This window comes from Miniopterus schreibersii (assembly GCF_964146895.1).
Source record: "Miniopterus schreibersii genome assembly, chromosome: 8".
NCBI lineage: Eukaryota > Metazoa > Chordata > Mammalia > Chiroptera > Miniopteridae > Miniopterus > Miniopterus schreibersii.
This window is the reverse complement of record NC_138109.1, coordinates 26,905,990-26,924,445: the sequence shown is the minus strand read 5'-3', so window position 1 is coordinate 26,924,445 and position 18,456 is coordinate 26,905,990. Positions and strand designations below refer to the sequence as shown.

The window sequence follows — 18,456 nt, the reverse complement described above, 5'->3', positions numbered from 1 at the left end:
AAATGCAACCATGAAAACCAGGAAATTAACATTGATAACGTTACCTCTATCTAATCCTCAAACACCATTCAAATTTTTCCACTTGTCCCAGTAATGTTCTTTGTAGCAAAATGACCCAATTCAGAATTGTGCTTTTAGTTATCAAGTCTCTTTAATCTCCTTTACACTTATCTAAGTAACTATACCTTAACCTTCACGACCTTGATACTTTTGAACATTATAGGCTGTCCCTCAATTAGTGTTTGTCCAATATTTTCTAATGATTATATTTAGGTAGTGCATCTTTGACAGGAATATCACAGAAATGATGCTTTGTTCTTCTCATTGCATTCTATCATGTGGTGCATGACTTTGATTTATCTCCTTATTCATGATGTTCATTTTGTTCAGTGGATTAAGGTGATTCTGCCAGGTTTCCCATTGTAAACTTACTCCCTGTAATAATAAGCATTTTGTGGGGAGATACTTTCAAGCTATATGAATATCCCTTATCAAACTTAAATTTATTTATTTATATATATCTGTATGGATTCATGGGTTTCCCTTTTATTCAGTGCATTATAATCTATTAATACTATTTTGCCAGTGGGATTCCCTTGAAGCTGACTTCTGCATCCTTTTGATATGTTCCTATCATTGAGAATTTCCTTGCTGACACAGGATGTTCCAGGTTCATCTTGTCCCTTTCCCTGCCATAACCCTGGAATTAGCCATTTCTCCAAAGAGCTCTGGAGAATATTATTTAGAAAGCAACTGGGTGTGTGCTCACTGCTATTGAAGTGTTGTTCCTCCCAGGCCCTTCAGTAGACAGAGCTAGAAAATATATATGTGTGAGTTTATATATTTGTGTATGTACTTGTGTGTGTATTCATACATTTGCATCTAGCTTTATTTTTATATATTATATATCAGAAATTGATTTTTCCCCTTTTTCCATATTTTAATTCTATCCTCTAATAGAAGGGTTTCCATTACCCTTAATATATGCCCTCTTTAATTAATTCCTCTGTATGTAAGTAATCTCCCATTGTTGCCACTGCTCTTTCCCCCTCTTGGGTGCCTTTTTACCCTGCCCATGACTCCCCACATCAGACTCCTCCAACCACTTCCCTGTGGGTGCTCTCCATACCCCACAGGGGCTCTGAATACTACAACATCACGCCTTCCTGCATCTGTATGGATGCTCTCTTCACCTACTTGGGTTCTCATACTAACCTTCAGACCCTTCTGTTTCCCCCACTCCAACTGTTGTTAACACCTACCTAAAGCCATTAGATTGAATTTTTCAGTAAGGGAAGAGGAAGAGGTGCCCTCTGTTTTTTGACTTGACTTGAACTTGGTTTTTAGAAGCAAGGGAAATATAAAACCCAGTGACTGCTGGCATGTGGAGGCCTGGTCTCCTGATGTCTGCTCTCAAGACTTCCTACAAGAGAAGCTATTTGATGTGGGTGAAATCAGGTGAGAAAAGTATGGTCTGCAGTCAAGAGGACCTCTGGCCATCAATATGTTGTCCATGGAAGGGGATGGAGCATATATATAGTATGCTATATGAGAGGTCTAGAGCATGCAGGATGATATAGGAGACATTAATGTTACTTTCTGAGAGTGCCTTATGCATTAAGTAGATTTACAGGCCCAAAGGATGGGGATCCAGGTTTGACCAGGTGGGCATAGCCCAATAGGATAGTAGTAATAATAGTAAGCTAATATTTATTGATCTATAATTTAGTTGTAAATCCAGTTTGGTGCCAGGAAGAGGTGAGTGTAGCTTCTACCTATTCTGCAGCCATCTTGGAGTCTCCCAATAGTAAGCTAATATTTATTGAGCCCTCATGTGCCAAACAATTGCTTTTAGTGCTTTATGTGTGCCCTCTCATTTCATTCTCACTTAAGGAGTCGGAGCTGTTATTACTGTCATTTTACAGGTGAGGAATTGAAGAACAGAGCTTGCCCATTGTGCCATGGTAAATTACTGGTAAAGCCAGTATTCAAACCTGAAGTCCTCCTTAATCACAACAGATGAGGTCTGGTTGACTATATATACACCTTATACACTATATTCACACACTTGAGAACATTAAGACTTTCAAAAGTCCTTATGCATGGCCTGACTTTGTGGGGTTAGAGAAGTATTCTAAGGCCCTGAGGGACTTTAGATCTAAACTAGAATGCATAATCTGAGCAGACTGGTGTCTCCCATCTCATCAAGGATTCAGTACTGCTCAGGATTGGGTGATGTGAAGAGTTATTTTAGATTCCAGCTTTCAAAGTAACATTGGCCCATTTGCCTTTCCAAGGAATTCCCTAATGAAACTTGAGAGAAGGTTCATTGTCTACCCCTGGCTGAGTTTTGGCTGCATTTTTGGAGAGGCTGTGAAGCTATGATGAAAACAAGCACTGTGCTTATGCAGGAACCATGAAGAACGTAAAATACTTTTTGGTCTTAGCTCTACTGAATCCACATGGAATCTCACTGTAGAGATAGGGAAATTGAGAACACACACTATCATGTATCCTAATAAATGTGCAGGCAAGTTATTGTAGCTCATTCAGTGAGTCGGGAGAGCCAGGATGAGAAGTGATACTTGGTATTGTCCCATGTCCACCCAGATAGTAGTGACTACACAGACTGCTTTCCCCCTCCCCCTACATGAGGGAGCAAGTGCCCATTTGCAGCCTTTCAGAGCCAAGCTTTTGGCTCTGTAAGAATGGGGTTCCAAAAGGCATTAACTAGGGCCATTTCTGTATTGGCAGTGAAACTTTTTTGACTTTGAGGGAATTTGAGTATTTAGTATAAAAGGGGGGGGAAACACCAAATTTCTGCTTTGTTCCTTTTTTTCTTTTTTTTAAAGAGAGCTTGAGTTATTTAAAACTTAGGCTTTGATTTTTATATTTAGTTAGCCCTCTAAGGAGCAGACATTCTGCAAATTTAAAGGGAAAACTTGAAAAGTCATTTGGATTTTTTTTTTTTTTTTGCACATGTTCACTCAGAAACTTTACTAGACTTTTAGCAATGCTCCCATTACTGCCACATCTGGGTTTTCTCTTTTTCTTCCCTATTTAAAAAAGTCCTGCAGTCATTCAAGGCCTCTAGTGGAGAGAGTGATTCTAAAGGCAGCAAATGGGAAGGCCTAAGGCTGTTGCCAGCTGTGCTCTGCAGGCCTTATTCATCTCCCAGAGTGCCACTTACTGGTGTGGGGGCTGGAGATCAGCAGAATATCACGAGCAAGTTCCCCTGTGATTGGCTCTGTTTGCTTTCACGTTGGAGAAGGAAAGTATGGAGAGATGTCAAGATACAGACAGGAAAGCTAGGGACAAATGGCTGGGAATGGAATTGAGAGAATTTTGAGTGTTTTCTGCTTTCTGTCTGAGTCTACTTAGCTCCCAGGACTACTTGTGCAACTGGGTCACCTCCTGTTACTTTGGGACGCTTAGCTTTAATATTAACTGTTGCCACGTGAGAAGGGAACACAGAATTTTTCTCTCCTCTTTTGAACTTGAGAGTTCCATTTCAAGATGAACACCAGTTTTGCATGTTGTTTTGAGAATGATCTGGGCAACTCCAAGCTGTCATAATGCTGCAGGGGCCAGTATTAGGGTCTTGAACTTTAATAATGAATACGGTGATTTAGGAAAGGGGCCCAGAAACAATCTGGGGAGTGGTTCATGTTGTGTGACTATCCCTGAAGACTAGATGGAACAGGGCCACAGTGGGAGGGGAGTAACCCAGGCTCTCTGTTTTTTTGTGTTTTTTGTTTTGTTTTGTTTTTTAAATTTTCCTCCCCTAAAGTTTTAGATGCTTCTGGATGTTCAATGCTAGCACCTTTGCAGACTGGAGCAGCTCGATTTTCTTCATATTTACTTTCAAGAGCAAGAAAAGTGCTGGGCTCCCACTTATTTGCTCCCTGTGGTGTTCCGGAGTTCTGCTCCATATCCACCAGAAAGCTGGCGGCCCACGGCTTTGGCGCATCCATGGCGGCAATGGTGTCCTTCCCTCCCCAGAGGTATCACTACTTTTTAGTGCTGGACTTTGAGGCCACGTGCGACAAGCCACAGATTCAACCTCAGGTAACTGTTGCATCATTGCTTCAGAAAAGGCGGGGTGGTAAGGAGGGAGGGAGGATAATCTTGCTTCCTGGGACCCGGAGGAACTTTCTCATGTCTTTCTGGCTTCTAGCTATTTATCTGGACTTCCTGCCTAGGAAGCAGGACTTAGGGTAAGGCAGACATGCTAGGGTAAGGCAGACCTGAGAAGTCTCTGGAGAGAACTGGGTACATTGTTTCTCTCTGGTCTCAGCTTTTGGGAATCAAATATTTCCTTTTGTCCCATCCTTTCCCTTCCCGCCTTCCTTCTCCCACTGCTACTGCTGCATGTTCTTTAAGGAATGCTGTGGTAGTCACCCTCCAAGATGGTCCCCAGCAATCCTTGCCTCTTGATAGTCATACCCTTGGTAGTTCCCCTCCCACACTAAATCAGAGCTGTATAACCAATACAATATAGTGGAAGAGACATTCTGGGGCGAAGTCATAGAAAGCAGTCCACTTGCTTTTTTGAATCACTTGTTCTGGAGGAAGCTAGCCACCATGCTATAAGGACACTCAAGCAGCCCTGTGGAGAGGCACATGTGTAGTGGAACTGAGGCTCTTAGCTAAAAGCCAGTATGAACTTGCTAGTCATGTTTCTTGGTGCTTTCTTGGAAGTGAATCTGCCAGCCCCAGTCAAGCCCTTAGATAATTCCAGCCCCAGTGGACATCTTACTTCAACCTCAGGAGAGACCCTGAGCCAGACTGGCCAGCTGAGCCACTCCTGAATTCCTGGCTTACAGAAACTGTGAGAGATAATAAATGATTATTGATGTTTTAAGCCACTAAATTTTGGGATGATTTGTTATGCAGTATTAGATAAACTGAACAAATACCATTGTGGTCTGTTGGAAAGGAACATTTTTTTGCTTGTTTTTTTTTCCCTAGTCACCAACTGTATCCAGAGACCTTTTAAGGCAGTGCTACTAGGAAGCTTGGATTAGCAGCAGGGGGACACCTTTGCTAGGTGATCTCAGAGTGCTTGGTGTTTGCTTTGGAGGAATGATTGGGAGCTGATGCGGCGTTCATTGTAGTGTGGGGACCTTGGGTATGCCTGGCTCTAGGACTAACTCTTCCCTGTTCGCCTGGGTTATCAGGTGTGTAGTTCTGGGATGCATTAGACATATTGATTGGGAATAGTAAGGAGAAGGGGTAAAAAAAGACTGGCATCAGGCACTTGGGAGACAGGGAGGAGTGGGGTCCATTTAGAGATAAACAGTTCATTGCTCATGGTTGATTTATCCCTCTCCCAGTAAGGTGTTCTTTCTTTAGAATAGATTGTTTTTCATAAAGCAGATACCACAATCCTTTTTCCTTTCCATTTCTCCTCTTTTCTATTCTCCCTTAAGCAGTGTCTGCCTTTGAGGCATTGGAATCAGGCCTACTAAGGCTTCAGAAGACAGGAGCAGATTGAGGAGCATGTCCTAAGGGAAGGAACCTTGTATGAAAGGGAATACAGCTTAGAAGCTACCTGAGCCACATTTACTTTCTCAGCCCATGCTGTAGGGTCTTCTCTGCCTCCCAGAACTGGAGATTCTGTGGTGGGTGTGGCTGGGTGGTGGGTGGGGATTTTGGTTATGTAGATTCTCTTAGGCTGGGAATCAGGGATCCATATCCTAATATACCCTATTATTTCCCTTACTGGTATAGAATCTGAAATCCAACACATCTCTGTTACATATGATTCATCCCTCTTCTGAACCTCATGATTGCTTGGCACCTCCCTTATTGCCGTCCCTATTTTTTCTGCCTCCTCACCAATGTATGTTTGTTTCTGAACTTTTCATTTAGATTATAAGCTCAGATAATTGTGTAGCTCTGTTCTCTTGTTTTACAGAGGGTCCTACCAATGTTGTTGAAGGTGAAGCCTGATTCATGTCTCAGTTTGATGTGTCAGTATCACCTTTCATCTCTCTTTCAAGGACATTGTTTTTTTTATTTTTATTTTTTAAAATTTATTTATTGTATGCTGAAGACATAATGCAGTACAGATTTAAATCATCTGTATAACCAACTTCCTTCCCAGACTTAGGCACCAAGGTCTTTCAGACTTAGGCTGAGCTAGGGCTTCATGCTGTTTACCAGGATCTGGGCCTGATTAAAGATTATCTACAGAATCAATGAACCCTGATGATGTGATTCCAAGGGCACTTAAGGAATTGGCTGCCCTGGTTCATTATTAGCAAAGCATTAGCTGCTGCTTTAGAGAACTCAGGAAGACGCATTTGCTGTCTTGCTTATCTTTAAAAGGGGAATACGAATGATCTTGGAAATTATAGACCTGTTAGTTTACTGTGATTCCAGAGAAGATACTTGACCTGATCGTCAGATAATCAATCAACAAACAGCTAGAAGAGCAGAGGGTACTGAGTAATAACTTACATGGGTTTGTGAAGAAGAGCAAATCCTGTCAGATCAATCTAACTTCTTGCTGTGACATAGTGATGGATTTGAGTGGATCTAGGGCAAGTGATAAATGTAATGCATCTCTACTTCATTAAGCCTCTACAATGCTGTGATCAACAGGTAGGAGAGTGAGTTTGGGGCCAGGCAGCTCCGCTGGACTACCCATCAAACCAGCCCCTGGAAAGGGATGGGCAGCTCAAGAGAAACTTATTGTTAGTGGCAACTTAAAGGCCCCATCTTCCTCTTTAAAAAAAATATATATATATTTCCTAAAGTTTGCAGGTAACAGGATCGTGAAAAGATTCAGAGAAAGTTTGGAAGATGGACTGAAGAAGTTGTCAGTCCCAGATAGGACAGCATCCTTCCACTGAGTTCATCATAGTTCAGGTTCTCATTAGAGCTTCTGTGCTATTTTCATCTTCTGGTCAACAAGGTCAGTGGAGAAGTTAGAAAAGCTCAGGATAAGAGAAATAAAAACATAAGAAACACATAAATAAGACTTAGGAAGAAAAAAAAATGAATAAGGTTTTAGTGACTGATTTCTTGTTCAGACTAAATAAATTTATGATGTGGGAAGTAATTGTTCCTAAGAGTGTGAAAATAATTTGCTCTTTATTTTAATATGGACAAAAAAAGAAATGAATTTAAATGGAAGTAGGAAAGATTGAGATTTTTGGGTGAGAATGAACTTTTAGAAGATACAGTAAAAGGACTAGAAAATGGTGTGCTAGTTAGATCAGCCTTCCCTAGTGCTTTCTCAGATGGCTTGATGGCTGTCCACTTGACACAGACTTTATGGGCAGGTCTGCATGCCTCCTGGAATGGGCTTGGGACTGTGAATCAGAACCATCCAGCTCCCCTCCTGCCTGGCTTCTAGGAGCTTTCAATACTTAAGGCCTCTGCATAGCACAACTTCTGATTCTTATGGGAGTGTGTCATACCCCTCAGTTAGGTAGGAGACCGAAACAAATTTTGGTACAGGGCCTATCTGAAGGCTTGGCATTGGGTTTTTCTCTCATCTGTCTCTCATTTTCAGAAGTCCCTGAATCAACTTACTGGGACTATCCTAAAGGAATGCCACTATGAAAAACTAACAGGTGTAAGCCCTGTTGTTCTTGGGTGAGTAACAGTATTGGTTATAAACATGGTAAAATGTGGTATTTTCCATTTGTCATCATTTTTGCTGTTTATTTTTGTACTTTGTTCAGTTAGGTGAAACTGGAGTGGTCTGTTTGCCAGTAATAGGCTTTCACTTTCTGGTTTTTGCACTCATTTTGTTTTACATGTTTTGATTCAGATTAACATAATAGGTATTGGTTGAATAAGAGACTTTTTCCATTTGAAAACATTTTTTTCACTTAAATTTTAATTTAGGTGGTTTAAAATGTTTTATAGACTCTAAATTTGAGGAATATGATTTCTTTCTTGCTTTAGGAATTATTTCCTGATATGAAAGTAGGTTTTTGTCTGGTGTGGGAGAATCATGGCTCCTTTATCCTGTTAGCAGAGGTTCATGTTGCTCATTTTGGTGTGGATGTGCTTGGAATGGTGGTGGTTGTGACCTCCAGGCCCAGGGAGCAGCCTGAAAGCTTTGGTGGGATTCTACATTGTGTATCTTTAACCTGCAGGCAGTTCTCTCACCACCTCAGTGTTCAGAAAAGACCAAAACATATGTAAATGAGGAAAAGGAGGTATAGGCCACCGCAAGAGGGGCGGAGGAAGTAACCCGACCTTTCCTGATAGCCAGGGATAGGGCAGCCCAGCTCTCCTTATCTGGAAATGGGAGGTTCTGGCTGCTGCCTACCCTCCCCCCCTGAGTTCCGTTTGGCCATCCATCTGCCTCCTGGGTATAGTTTTTTTCTCACTGCTCTGTAGCCCCCTGCTGACTGTTGTCCTTCTCGTCTTGTGTTCAAGTGTCAGTAACTTTGGAGAAAGATGACCTTTGGGATCGGGTATTTTTTTAGTGTTTGGTCTTTGTCCACAGGGCCTTTTTTTTTTTTTTAAAGGAAACCTTAAAGAGGCATCTGCATTTTGAGTTAGAACTATGAGCAAAGGAGTTTCTTTTTTATAGAAAATTGTCCAGGTGCTGGGTTATTTTGGAAGGGGAGGGTTGATGGTGACATGAGAAGAAGTAATATAGAAGAGAGGCATTTGAAGAATTTCAGTATGACTTAGAGCTGGCACATCAGTGTTAGTCTTTTGTGAGAGACATTTTGGAAAACTTTATAGGAAATTGGTTAAGATTCCTACAACTAAACTATATTGATTCCTTTCTCCATTTAAGGCTGAAAGGAAGGATCCCCCTACCCTGTAACGCCCCCACCCAATACACACATACTGTTCTTGCTCTGTATTCAGCTTCTCCTTCTCTCTGCTCTTGATTCCTGCACACACAAGTAGACAGAAAGGCAGTTCCCTAGGAAAAGAACCCACTGTTTCCTCCTCACTCACTTGTCTTGGCTGCAGTTCCTCCAAGTGGGAGGGGTCGGGCCAGGTTTTTTAGCAGGAGGCTCAGTTGTTGGGTTGTGATCTGTCTGCCTGTGGCCCCAGTCAGCCTGCACTTTTTTCTGTACAGACAGGCGAAGGCACTGACGCTATTCTTCTAAACTGGGAAATGAAATGCAAAACCGACGTTAATGTAACATTATGGTTGAGATTAAATGCACCAAAATCAGGAAATTCAAAGTTATGCTTCCCACAGCAACTATAACTCAGCCTCATCTGGCGTGTGTCGTATTTTGTGTTAGTGCGGATGGTGTTATATGTTAAGACATTAAAGTTAACACCATAAGCAGAGCACAAAATGCTTGAGGGCGCTGAGTTATGACGACTATGTAAGCCGTAAGTGTTCTTGCATAGGCTCCCAACTCCTGGAATAATTTTCCCCCTGCCCATCAGACCAATTATTGCCTCTCTTTTTAGTTATATCTCTGCTTTAACATATCTCTTCTTCTAGGGTCACTATAAATGAATTCCTCTATTGGTGACCAGTGATGGTGGTGGGAATGGGGCAGCTCACTGGCCCCTTTTGTCCTTTTTGTTGCTGCCTCCGTAAATGTAGTGCTTTCTCCTCCCCCTCCCAAAGCCCCCCTCCTCCACCTGCTGTTTCCTGGTGGTCCCTCATAGGGATGGGCCTCCCCCTGATTCTCACTGTGACTCCTCCCTACTGCTCCTTGAATGGGAACAAGCATTTGCTGTGTCCGTTTCTTGGCCCTGTTGTAACCTTATGTGAAAGCTGAAGAGCCCTTCTTTATTTGGAGCAGACATAGCAATGTAAAAGCAAAACATACATCTCGGGGAGTGGAGAAGTTGTGCATGGTGGTGTTACATGATCGAAGTGGGTTTGTTTGCTCCGCTCTTCTCTACCCTCTACCTTTAAGCTGCCATGGTGTGTAGTTAGGCTATGGAGTTGCCTAGGGGTGGGATGAGGAACTTTCCTTGGAGAGCACTGGGTCACTGGTAACAAAATCACCACATAATTTAGTGCAAATCAAGAAGCATTCTCCCCCCTACTCCCAGCCTATTATCCTGGTGGCCTCCCCAAGACTGAGACAGCTGTTGGAATGCAGATTTTGTTAGACACTGGGCTAAGGTTGGTGGTGGGGAAGAGCTCTAAAGAATAGGGCCATTGATAAATGATGAATGAAATCAGGGACTATAAACTAACGGTGACACTGAGCTGCCTTTTACGTTTTTTGTTGGACATGACAAAACCAACGAAGTGGGCAAAGGAATGGGGAGGACCTTATTGTAATCACCTTAAGAGGCAGTGAAAAGGCCTCTTTTTATTCTTTGGATAGTAACTTCAAGCTCTGTGTTAGATGCTGAGGATATAAAGATAAGTAGAAAATGGTCCTTACCCTCAAGGAGCTCATATTTGAGGAGAGTAGATACTGTTTAGCAGTATGATAACTACTATCACATAGATAAGTACTTGGTACAGTAGGACACAAAGGAGGGGATTGATCAACCCTACTGTCAGTGTAGGGAAGCGTCTCATAGGCTTCCTGGTAAGAAACCTAGGAGACTAGAGAGGGCCTAGTAGGTCTGAGGCTTCTCAGAACTTTTGTAGAAGGTGCTCACAGACTTAGCCAGGAGGAATTGACCTAAGTCTGGAAAAAACTGACCTGGATTGCAGACTTGTTTGTGGGAACATTGAAAATGAGGAAGAGGGAGGATGAAGACTTTAAACCAGCAAATATTTTACCATTTGGTTAGTAGGTTTATTTGTGTCAGTTACATGGTATTTCTCACATTCAAGCTAGAAGGTCTTATTGGGATGCTCTGCCTGAGAAGAGGTTTAAGAGAATTTTAGCCAATAAAGTGTGGGCAAAAAGGGTGAAGGTCAGTGTAGAAATATGTGACCTGAGGCCTTCAGGCATCCTCATGGAGGTTTCATCTGATACCTCAGCTGCCATTGAAGGCAGCACTGAATTAGGCTGCTAGGTCTCTAGAAAGAGGCAAGGACTAGAGAATGACATGACACCCCGCCCCCACCTCCAGAAGTACTGACTGTTTGGATCTGGATCTGCTAAGCATGCCTTGGGAAGACCCACCTTCCATTGATTAGGGAGGTTTGTACCCCTCAAACAGATAAACAGTGGTAAAGGAAGGATTAATGAAGACGCAGGAGGCCTGGGTAACTAGGGAGGATTTGCTACTTCGGAGATGACTGGAACACGTGTGTGGGGGGGGAGTTGAGCTCTCCCTCTGAGCAGCCACAATAGGTACAAAGCCATAGAGAGAAAGCCAGTAGGTCAGGAAGGGGTAGTGGGGAAGTGAAATCCAAAGGAGTAGTTATGGTAAGTCCACAGACTTCATTTTTCCCTGCCCCCCCATCCTGTCTTGCTTCTTTCTCCCCAGTATTGATTACATTTCTTACTTTGTAGACTGATCTCAGTTGTTTGACATGTGGAAACTGATGTTAGGAGACGTTTTCTCCATCTCTGTGTCTTGTCGGGACAAAGGATCCTGCATCATTTTGATTAAGATGCCATTGAGATGATTATTTTTTATTCTCTTATCCTGGGTGTTCAAATACTTAAAAAGCCCCCACAGTCACACATTTATGTGATGTTTTGAGCTCTAGCTGTGAAAATTGAGTCATAGCCTAAAAGCCTGAAATAAGAGTGTTCCCTGATTGACAGGAGCCCCCCAGGCTGGCAGGTCTGCAGCAGAAGGGTAAGCAGGCTGGGACAGGCAGAGAAGGGTTTGTGTGTACTGAGTGCTGCCATGGGCAAAGCCCTATTAGGTGCTGGGAGAATCAGAAAGGAGGTAAGTAGACTCTGGAGGGAGAGACAGACAACAGGGAAGCTTTCAGTCTGAAGGTGAGATGGGCTGCTGTTTTGGTCCCATTCCTGTATATAGTTGGCCAGTGGAGGATCTTGGTCTGTGGGCAGCAAAACATCTGTTACATGAGGTTCCACTTTTGTTCTAGTGCTATGGTCAGTGTCTAGTCCTGGGGAGGTTCTTCTAGCCAAAGCCTGGTCTGAATGCTAAATGCTGGCAGAGGCTCTTAGTTGGAGATGCTGAAGTTGCTAAAAGGAAAGGAACATGCAGAGTCCACAGTGAGGCTGGAGGCAAAGTCGGTGAGCCAGAATAGGAAGTGTGAATGTATTGTTGAGAGGGAAGGAAGAAACAAATAGACATTGTAAGCCAGAGCTCATGAGAATGGAAGGGAAGGTGTTCCAGGGGGTTGAAAATGGACATATGGAAACTGGTTAGGAGGCATTATTTGAAAGAGATGTTAGTGGGTTGAACTGAGGTGGTGATGGTGGGAATGGAGAGAAATTAGGTGGTGTAGCCATTACATGTGCTGGGAAAGAAATGAGCTTGAGAAACATGCTCTTAAATAGCTCATAGCTCCTGTGGATACTGGTGAGCTCCTGGGAGTCAATGGTGCTAAGAGATTTAGTAAGGAGTGGAGTGTGGGACCGAGGGTGGTTATAAATGGGGGACTCTGAGCTGAAGATCTCTATTGGGGAGAATTGATATAGGTGAGTTCCTTAGTGGCAATGTAGGTGGTTACTCCTCTAGGATCTGTTTAATAAACTGTTTGTCCATTGGCCTATGGGAGATAGGTAGTAATGATTATGTAGATAGGATGATAACTGGCTAGAAAGCTTGGCATCTTGCTCTCCAAAAGTGAGATGGAAACAGAGCCATGGCTTGAGATTGTGGTGTTGGAAATGGAATCCAGGGACTATCAGCATTGTTCAGGATTTTTTTTCAGCATTTGAATGAAAGGCCAGCTGATCAGTTGAAAGGGACTGGTAGGTAGTTGGGGATGGAGGAGTCAGACTGATGAATGGGATGAAACATGACATTTTGATAAGGTCTACTTTCACATGACTAGAGAGACAATACTGGGGGTGGGGGGGGTGGGGGGAGAGGCTTACAGGAAGTTGATGATGATGGTGTGAAATGTGGTAGTTCCTGATGTTAGCGAGGAGTCCCCAGCTTAGTGCCTCAGGATATTGCACAAACTTTGGCAAGCATCAGAATCACCTTGAGGGCTTATTAAAGCACAGATTGCTGGCCCACCCTCAGGGTTTCTGATTCAGAAAGTCTGGGGTAAAGGCGAGGAACTTGCATTTCTATTAAGTTCTCAGTTGATGGGAAGAGAGCATGTGTTGAGAACCACTGACTACCTTAGCTTTCTCCTCTATAAAATAGGGTAGTAATTCCTGCCTGCCTTCCAGAGATGTGGGATCAAACGAGCCAATGTGTGAGAAAAGTGTTCAGCACATTGTGGGCCAGATGCCAGTCTGTATATTGCTTGCTTTCTGGTCAGTGATTTTCAAAATCTGTCATGCTAGCACAGCCATTTCCCTGTCCTGGCATCTGGCCGTCGTCAGGTATGGACAGAGAACAGGGAATCTATGAAGCACCTCATGGGAATGCAGTCTTCTGTGATAAGACCAGCAGCCCCTGGAGCTATGGATAGGGTTCCTGAACAAGGCCTCCTGAAGCCCAGCCAGCCTCTCTGGGTTCTTATCCAAGTTGCCTGATCAGAACCCTCTGTCTGCCTGAGTGGGCCTGGTCCTGTCTTCATCGCCTGTTACTTACCCCTTACCTCTTCAACCTCAGCTAATGGATCTTTAGTACAGTATTTGTATTGATCGGAAAAATGGGCTTTGTCCAACCAAGCCTTAGATTCATCTTGTGGTCTCAAGCATGTTGTATGACTTATCCCCACCTTTTTGGGTGATTAACTGAACAGGCTTTGGCTGCATATGACCAAGTCCCAGAATGTGGAATCTAGACCTCCAAAGTGAGGGGAGCTGGGTAGACTCTGTTCAAATGAGAAGCTGTATGTCATAGTGGTTCAGAGCATGGACTCCAGAATTGGACTCTGTGGATTTGAACCTAGTTTCCACCACCTACTAGAAGTATGGCTTGCCTTGGGCAAGGCACTTGTATTCTTTATGCCTCACTTGCCTTATTGGTAAAATGGGGTTAACAATAGTACCAATCTTATAGGACTGTTGGGAGGATAAATCTAAGTGCTTAGAATAGTGCCTGGCATGTAACAGCTATATGTGTCAGCTCTTGTTAGTAGAATTACTACTAGTATTATTCTGACTCACAGCCTCATGGTAAGCTATTGGGATACACCCTTCTACTTCCATGCCCTCCCTTAGTGCTGCCTCCGGGGGCCTCTCCTGCACACAACCTGAGATTTGTTTAAATTAATTCCTGACAAATATATGTATACAGGTAGCTACAAAGAAATCATATGGTTGTTTGCTGCCCCGAAGGGTCGGCTTCACAGAGGCCACTAATATCTGAAATTATTACAATTGAATATCTAAAAATGTTTGAACTGGGACTGATCGAGAGTCATGTGCATGGGGAGGTAGACACGGGCATGCACACCCCTGGATGAGGATGCAGTTTTTAAGACTTCTGATTTCCTTCATTTATTGGTATTATATACTTTTTTAAAATTTAGATTTCAGTAAAGTAAATCATAATTCACTGTGCCCCTCCACCAATAAAAAAATAGCGGTATTCATTTTCAGCCTTTTTTCTACGTTTTAATTGCTTTGGAATCTGTGGGGATGGGGAAAGAGGGACGTGTAGGTGAAAAATCAGCCTTTTAAAGCTCCAATTCTTTTACCCTTCCTTGTCCTGAAACTTCGAGCATCAGCTCTCATCTGTCAAAGTGTAAATCAGCAATTAAAACCCAAACAGCCAAATGCCAAAGATGACCCGAAGCACAAAGCAACTGACAAACAAGTCCGGACAAATCGACGGGTAATTTATAAGCTTTGCCCTAAAATCTAATTATTTGGCAATTCGAATTTGCAGCCAGCCAGGGCTCGGCAATAAATTTAACCCGCCATAAATTATTTAGGAGCAGGCTGTGGTGTAAATCAAAACCACGAGTGTTTGTTTAAGAAATAAGCTCCTTGTGCATAAAATGTCTTTTTTTCCCCCAAAGAAGAAACTGTTAAGCAAACCTTTCCCCATTCATTGCCCAGTTCAGCTCTTACTTCTCCCTCTCAACTTCCCCTCTTCACCCTGACCAGGAGGCTCTTTGATCTGTTGGAGAAAGGACCTGCCAATTCATGGGACTTTTATCCAAAAACCAAGTATTTGGATAAAACCCATGTTTTTGCCAAATACTACTTTTTCTACCTTGTGGTGTGGTGTTGCTTTTGGATTTTATCAAACCTTTCTGTGCAGGGGCACACACTCTTTGGAATTGTCTTCAGAGGGTGGAGGGAAGGGATAGATTAGTTGTTACTGTCTGTAAATTGAGGAAATGCCAGTTCCTAGGTTGAGAGGGGGAAGCCATGAAAAATGATCTGCTCATTCCCTTATTTCAGATAGGACCATAGAACCATCAGCTCAGGCAAAGGAGAATCTGTGCTTTGGAAAAAAAGTCTGTAAGAATGCTACACTGTTAAACCCTCTGTCCCATTGTCAAGAAATTCCAACAGTCTAACCTAAGTCCCTCCTGCTTAAAATCCTTTTGTCATAGTTCTATCTTCAACTATAATCTTATCACTACAGACACTTTAGTTGAAGGGAGTTTGAATACCCTATCAGCAATCTACACATTTATTTCTTGTAATCTACTGATTGTGGGTGTGAAATTTCATTTGAAATGCTGTTGCAGTTTTGTCCTCAGTATATCAAGAAAATCTCTGGGATTCCTAGTTGAGCAATTAGAAAGCAGCTGCATTTAGAATCTTGGCTCCAACTTAAACCTCTGCTCACTTAAAAAGGTAAAAGAATATTTACTTGATGCTTCCTTTTTACCTCTCTATCTTCCCTCCCCTAAAAAAAAGATTTGCAGCAGGCGTTTTATTGAGGGAGACGACATACAATCAGTTTAGTACCATGGATACTTTGAAAAACCCAAGTTCTAAGGCTTTGACCTTAGTTGTCAAGTTGTGGCCAATTCCCATCCACCATCAGCTTTTTGGGTTTATGGTGCTTTACTCTCGGACAACTTAGTGGTGCAGGCAACTTCTAGATGGTGTAGGGTGACGAACTGTCCCAATTTTAGCCCTAAAATCCTGTGTTCCAGGAAACCCTTGGTTTGAGCAAACAGAAAACTGGGACATTGGTGGTTTTTAGCAGTTGAGGGAGGAAGAGAAACCACTTAAAGATGAGAGGCAGGGGATCTGATAGAAAGTGCTTTGGAGCATTCCATGTCTAGGTTTGAATTCTAGCTTTGTCACCTTAGGTAGAAAACTTCACCTCTCTGTTCCTCTGGAGAGCTCTGTCAGAACAGAGTGGTTTCTGTTAGAGCCACGTGCTTGGCCTTTCTGTCTTGCCATTTATCATCCCCTTCATGTGCTTACCAAAAGTTGAGAGAGTGAAGTCTGCGTGCTAGAGTGGAGCTGAGTGCTGGTGATGCAAACTGAAGGCTCATGGTTTCTGCCCTCCCCAAGCTTAGAGCATAGTGCCATCTGTGTCACTGCAGCCATAGTGGAGGCTGTTCAGTAGTAGTCCTTAGGACTTGCTGCCTGGATAGTCCACATTTATTGCTCTGGTAACTTGAGAGCAGTCTCTCTTACTAGGAGATAGTAGACTGAGATCCCTAAAGACAGCCTTTCAGACTAAAAGAATCAGGTCTTCCTTGACCCTTCAGATTTTGAAAGCTTCTAGTTCTACTCTCTTTAAGTCTCTTTTTCCCCATTTGGAGTCCCAGCTCTGTCCCTTATTAGCAGTATAACCTTGAGCAAGTGACAACTTCTTTTGGGGCCTTAGTTTATTTGTAAAATAGAGGTAATAATGATTCCCACCTCATGAGTTGTTAGAGGATTCAATGAGATCATTCCTGTTAGCATTTAGCAGAGTATCTGCCACATAGTAAACAATAGATGGAAGGAATGAAATGATTCCATTTTCTGCATGTCTCCAAGGGTGTTGGGGTACCCCTTGCCCAGATTCTGAGCACCTCAGAGAGAGGAGCCACATCTCATTGCATTTATCTGTGTCCATACCCAGCCCGTACCTGGTAAATAGTAGTTGCTTAATAGCATTGTTTTATGACCTCATGATGATGATGATATGACCCGTCTTTCAGAATTAATAAGGGTAAAATAAGAAAATATATTTGAAAGCACACTGTAAACTGAAAAGCCTAACAGTCGGTATGTTCCTCCACTAAGATATTTATCTTAGTGCGTTGTTCATTATTTGTTAATGTATCTTTTCTCCTCACTAGTCTGTGGACTTCTCCAAAGTGGAGACTACATCTTAATTCTGAATCCCATTCCAACGCCTCTTCAGTGTCCCTCACACAGTAGATGCTCAGGTGATTTAGTTGAATTCAAATGACATACAAATGTAAGGAATTGTGAAACTATTAATAAGAGAAGAAAAAGGGGCTGGTAAATGCAAATTGGTTCTTCTTTCCTTCCTGGTGCTACCTTTATACAAGCAGACACTCAGCTATTCCTTTAAAAAGGGACTTCTTTCATCATTCTAAAAGAATGATGAAATTGAGGGAGGGGAAAGGAGAAGGGACAGGAATAACTTTCATTCTCAAAGCAACTGCCCCTAGAAGCTGGCACTTAAGCACATCTTCATAAGCTCTTGAAATTAATGTGGTCATCATATAATTTGGGGGTAACCTCTCTGAGTTACCCCTTTTTTTTCTTGGAGCTGAGGCTGGCTTGTTCCTCCTCTCTAGGAGGGCAATAATGAGCGTGAGCACTTAGGTTGGTTCCATTTCCCCAGGGGTGAAGCCAGCAGCAGGAAAGTTGGAGCTGCAGTGGGGAAACCCACAGGCCAAGTTTTCAGAGAATCTACTGGGGATGCTGACTCGGTGCTGGTCAGAGCAGGAGCTGAAGCGCTTACTATTTTATAATAAATACTAATGAAATTTAGATCCATAATAACATTTCAGATATCTAAAACAAACCATGTGCATGTAAAAAAGTGGAAAGAGATCAACTTTAAGCCATAAATTCTTGGTAATAGAGGGGGTTTTTCTATTTGTGTTTGATAGATATTTTTGTTTCCAGAGGAATGTCAACTCCTAATTTCATAATGTATCACGGGTTTAAGAAAATTGAATTTAATAAAAGCCAAAGATGAATGACATCTTTAAAGGTCCCAACACTTGTCTTTATTAGCAGGACAAACTGCAGGTCTCCAAACACTGCTTCTCTCGAAATGAAAGTTTAAATGAAAAGTACAGTTGTGTCACAGGTTAAATTTCATTGTGGGCCCAGCTAACAATGTTACTGAGGAACTGGCTGTATTTGTTTCCTGAGACACCAGGGCAGCCGAACTCACCAGGCTATGGAGCTCTTTCTGTTGGGTAAATATTTTTTCTGCTTAGTGGGAGATGAAGGACACATCTGAAATTGAAGAGTCAGATGAGCGTGGCTCAGATGAGCCCCACCTCAGAGTTAGCTCTTGGAGATCTTGGATATCTGATTTTTCAGGGTAACTAATATGTATATTGTATGTGTGTATGTGCCTCAATTTTGCTTTTTA

The 18,456-nt window shown here is 42.6% G+C and overlaps 1 protein-coding gene across 30 annotated transcripts in view; it reads left to right on the top strand.

The window, feature by feature from the left end:
- The window catches only part of ERI3 (ERI1 exoribonuclease family member 3), a 118,794-nt gene that overhangs the window by 9,919 nt on the left and 90,419 nt on the right, over positions 1-18,456 (top strand). For 14 of the 30 annotated variants that reach the window (XR_013999445.1, XR_013999446.1, XM_081145920.1 and 11 more), the window contains one exon: positions 3,791-4,068. The exons of 1 other annotated variant lie outside the window; for it this stretch is intronic. Coding sequence is in view for 27 of the 29 variants with exons in the window: in XM_081145917.1 (XP_081002043.1) it covers positions 3,791-4,068 (278 nt within the window). In the remaining 2 variants the exon portion in view is untranslated. Of the gene's footprint in view, positions 1-1,347; positions 1,459-3,790; positions 4,069-18,456 lie in introns of those variants that run through there. 15 more of the 30 variants (XM_081145912.1, XM_081145904.1, XM_081145902.1 and 12 more) reach the window with 5 other exon arrangements.